Below are 3647 nucleotides of genomic sequence, written 5' to 3'. Positions count from 1 at the left end.
ACACTTAGATCAGAACCTAACTCTGATCTAAGACTTAGGTAGCCAGCAATTACAAATGAAAGCTTACTGCGAAAAAGATGTTTCTCCAAGCTGCCACTTGCCATGTACTCATAGACTAATAACCGGTGTTCATCCTCACAGCAGTATCCAATGAGCTTTACAAGATTTGGGTGACTGAATTGACCTAAGTAGTTAACTTCAGCCTGCAAAGAGAGAGCAAAACCAGGCAGTCAAGTTCATTACGCACTACTAATTTCATGCCACAATGAATTCAACTATTATAAAATGTGGCAACAAATGATCCATGGGATAACTTGGATACACTATAAGCAAAAATATCTTTACGCTGTCAATCAATTATACAAGATTAACTTCAATGAACTATCGAGGTATGATTTCTAGAAGAATAATTTTGAGGCACTATGTAAAACACTATATTGTCAACCACAACCAATTTGGGGCTTTTGGCAATAACTGATCCATGAGTTAATTTTAATAAACTATCCAAAAAAAAAAAAATCAACTGTCAATCTACAACCAATTAGATTCTTATACAACTCTTAATTTCACCGACAGTTCTCAAAATTAAAATCCTACTTATAACGTAGTTAATGTAAGAGTGGAACACTTTTAATGGCTAGTTAATATCTGATAAGACAACACCATTAAAAATTTTAAATTGACTGAACATGCAAACAAAGCAATAAATGGAATAGAGAGAAAGAGAAGTAAGTTACGTACGAGCCATTCCCTATCGCCTTGAAATCCTTCACGATTAAGCTCCTTGATGGCGACTTGAGTGGGCTTGAAGCCTGGCCTCACACTATCATCAATGACACCTTTATACACCACTCCGAAGCCACCTTCTCCAAGAATCAAGTCAGGGCGGAAGTACTTTGTCGCTAGCCTCAGCTCCTCGTACGTGAATATATCAACATTGCAGTATCCAGCACTCTGCCGCAGATCTTTGATATTCATCGAACTCAGCGGAGTCGTCGACGATGCAGATTCATATCCTGAAAAACCCTACCGTCAGTGATTCGCCAATAGACACGTCAGATGGAACGGTTCAAAGCGAAACTTACCTTGAGGCCGAGGCTTAGAACTCGAATCGGAGATGGAGTGATGCTTTTGATCTTCAATGCTGAAACAAATCCCCATGAATCTGAAGCGGAATAACAAAATCGGAATCGGAATCGGAATCTAGATGGAGATTGAAGAAGAGAACGCGCATTCACATTCAGTATTCATGGTTGCCCCTCCATTCTAGAAATGGCAATGGCTCGACGGAGGAGGAGGGATTTGGATCTGATTTTCCGACTCCCGAGGTATTTGGATTGGAATTTTGAATTTGAAGTTTTGAGAGAGAGAGAGAGAGAAAGAAAAACGAGTGAAGAATGATTCAAAGGTTTGATGGCATTCGCAGTGGCTTCCACCGGGGAGCGCCGAAAGCGCCAAACTAAGGGCTCCCCAATCCTTTTCTTTTCTTTCTTTTTACAAAATAACCCTACACTTTCTTCTATTTGTGCTCCTTTCCCATTTCTTTTTTGCATCCCTCTCTCATTTTCAACTCTTCAATATCTATCTCATCAGTCATCTCATCTCATCTCATCTCGTAATACAGAGTAGAGGAAACCCTTTTAGCTTTTAAACTTTTATTAATATGGCAACTTCTATCTATAACCACTTTAACAGATATTTGTTTTCATTTTTTTTAATTGACGACGGTGCAAAAAATTAAACAGAAGCAAAGCAAGCCTCCACTATACGCGTAGAGCTATAACAAGAAAAAGAAAATGTCAGTATGAATATCTAAATATAGGATTGCTGGTAACAGAGTAGGATCCATAACTTTATACAGTTAATGTTAATCTCGAATAGATCCTATCAATTTTCTTTTTAAATTATTAGTGTAATCTTTTATCGTATATTTGTTTAAATGAGATAAAAGAATATGTAAGAGAATATTATTTAATGATAAAAATATCTGATAAAATAATTAAAAAATGAAAAGATTTATTTTGTTAACGTGAGTATATTAAAATTAATCCAAGTAGACAGTTTACTGCTTTTTTGATATTTTTTAAGTATTTAAATACACTAATATTAAAAAAACAAAAAATATCTGTCTAAATAATTTAAATTTATTNTACGGAAAGATTTCCATTCTAAGTATCAAATTGAATGAATGTATCAACTGTATATATGAGCTATTTTGTTGATTTATTAATTGCCAATTTTAGTTGTTCTTTTATAGGTTGCACATGGATCGGATAATATCCGCATATCCGCGGTAACTATTCGTATTCAATTCGAATTTTGCGGATATTATCCGATCCACAGAGCCATCGGATCGGATCAATTCTGATCTGCATTATGGTAGAATCGGATTGCGAATTTGGCAGTGATATCCGCAGATCTGATCCACAAATCCGGATATCTGCACATCATATATAATTATAATTTTATTTTTTAAATCGACCATTTTTTTTACAGAAATATAGTTTCAACTCCCCGAAGCATTTCGTCGCTTACTACGCCCTTCCTCGTCTCTGGATGCCTAGGTATCCACCATAAGCCTTTCCTCGGCGATACATTTATACAAAACTTCTACCCCGAGCACACGCAATGGAGCCGTAGACAGTCACCTCGAGATCCAAAAAAAAATCCGAAAAAAGAAAATGGATAAGGTATACCGACACAGTGGTATTTTGATACAACCCGAAAGGTTAAAAAAAGATTCAAAGGAATAAAAAAAAATTAAAAATTGGATCTCTGACATATAAATAGCTTAGTTTAAGAAAGTAAACCTTAATGTGATATGAATTTTAGTGTGTTATTTTATTAATTTTATGATATTTTGTTTTTAATTTGTTATGTTGTACTTCAACTTAAAATAATTAAAGTTAAATTTTGTGTTATTATTTTGTTTTTGTTATTCAAGAGAACTATTATTGATAATAAATAAATAAAAAATAAAATTTTTGGATATTTTTTTTTATAAAAACAGACAAATAGAATTTTAAAATAAATTTTTTTAAATTATGCGGATATACCCGATATCCGATCTGATCCGATTCGCAAGTCGGATTGGATCCATCTTAAAAAAATGCGAATATCATATCCGATCCGATCTGATGAATGCAGTGCAAATCGAATAAAATTTTAGATTATATCCAATCCGATCCAATCCGTGTGCAGCATTATTCTTTTAGATAATTGACTTGTTCATTCATTAGTTTATTTATTTTTCATCTTGGAAGAGATTGATCTTTCAATATGTCAACACGGAAAATTGATCAATAATTCAACCCATTATATAAAATTATTATAATCAATGTATCAAGTTTCTTCCTGAACATTAGAGGCTTTTTCTTCTAATGATGAGCAATTATACTTGGTATATAATATATAATATGTAAATTTTTAATTTTGTATTGTAAAACACAAGCACTTCATCCAATTATCGTATTTACGTATCAAATATATTTTAAATATGATTTTATTATTATTTATTTAATATATGTATTTTTTATGTTTAACTATATTTTAATAAAAATAAATTTTTCATCAAATATATATAGATACATTTAAATACTATTACGTATTAGTATGTCAAATTTTATTTTTAATATATATTTTTAAAC

At 32.4% G+C, this 3647-nt stretch overlaps 1 protein-coding gene across 1 annotated transcript in view; it reads right to left on the bottom strand.

The window, feature by feature from the left end:
• The window catches only part of LOC107479662 (probable serine/threonine-protein kinase PBL17), a 3856-nt gene extending 2260 nt beyond the window's left edge, over nt 1-1596 (bottom strand). Inside the window, exons 1-3 of the mRNA XM_016099773.3 lie at nt 1086-1596; nt 742-1016; nt 68-203 (exon numbers count right to left, since the gene is read on the bottom strand). Of these exons, the coding sequence (XP_015955259.1) occupies nt 68-203; nt 742-1016; nt 1086-1161 (487 nt within the window). The 5' untranslated portion in view covers nt 1162-1596. The remainder of the gene's footprint in view (nt 1-67; nt 204-741; nt 1017-1085) is intronic.
• Nucleotides 1597-3647: the final 2051 nt, after the last annotated feature.

The sequence above is a fragment of the Arachis duranensis genome, chromosome 3, assembly GCF_000817695.3.
Source record: "Arachis duranensis cultivar V14167 chromosome 3, aradu.V14167.gnm2.J7QH, whole genome shotgun sequence".
Classification (NCBI taxonomy): domain Eukaryota; kingdom Viridiplantae; phylum Streptophyta; class Magnoliopsida; order Fabales; family Fabaceae; genus Arachis; species Arachis duranensis.
Note: the sequence above shows the minus strand (reverse complement) of the source record. Positions and strands in the feature narration are given on the sequence as shown.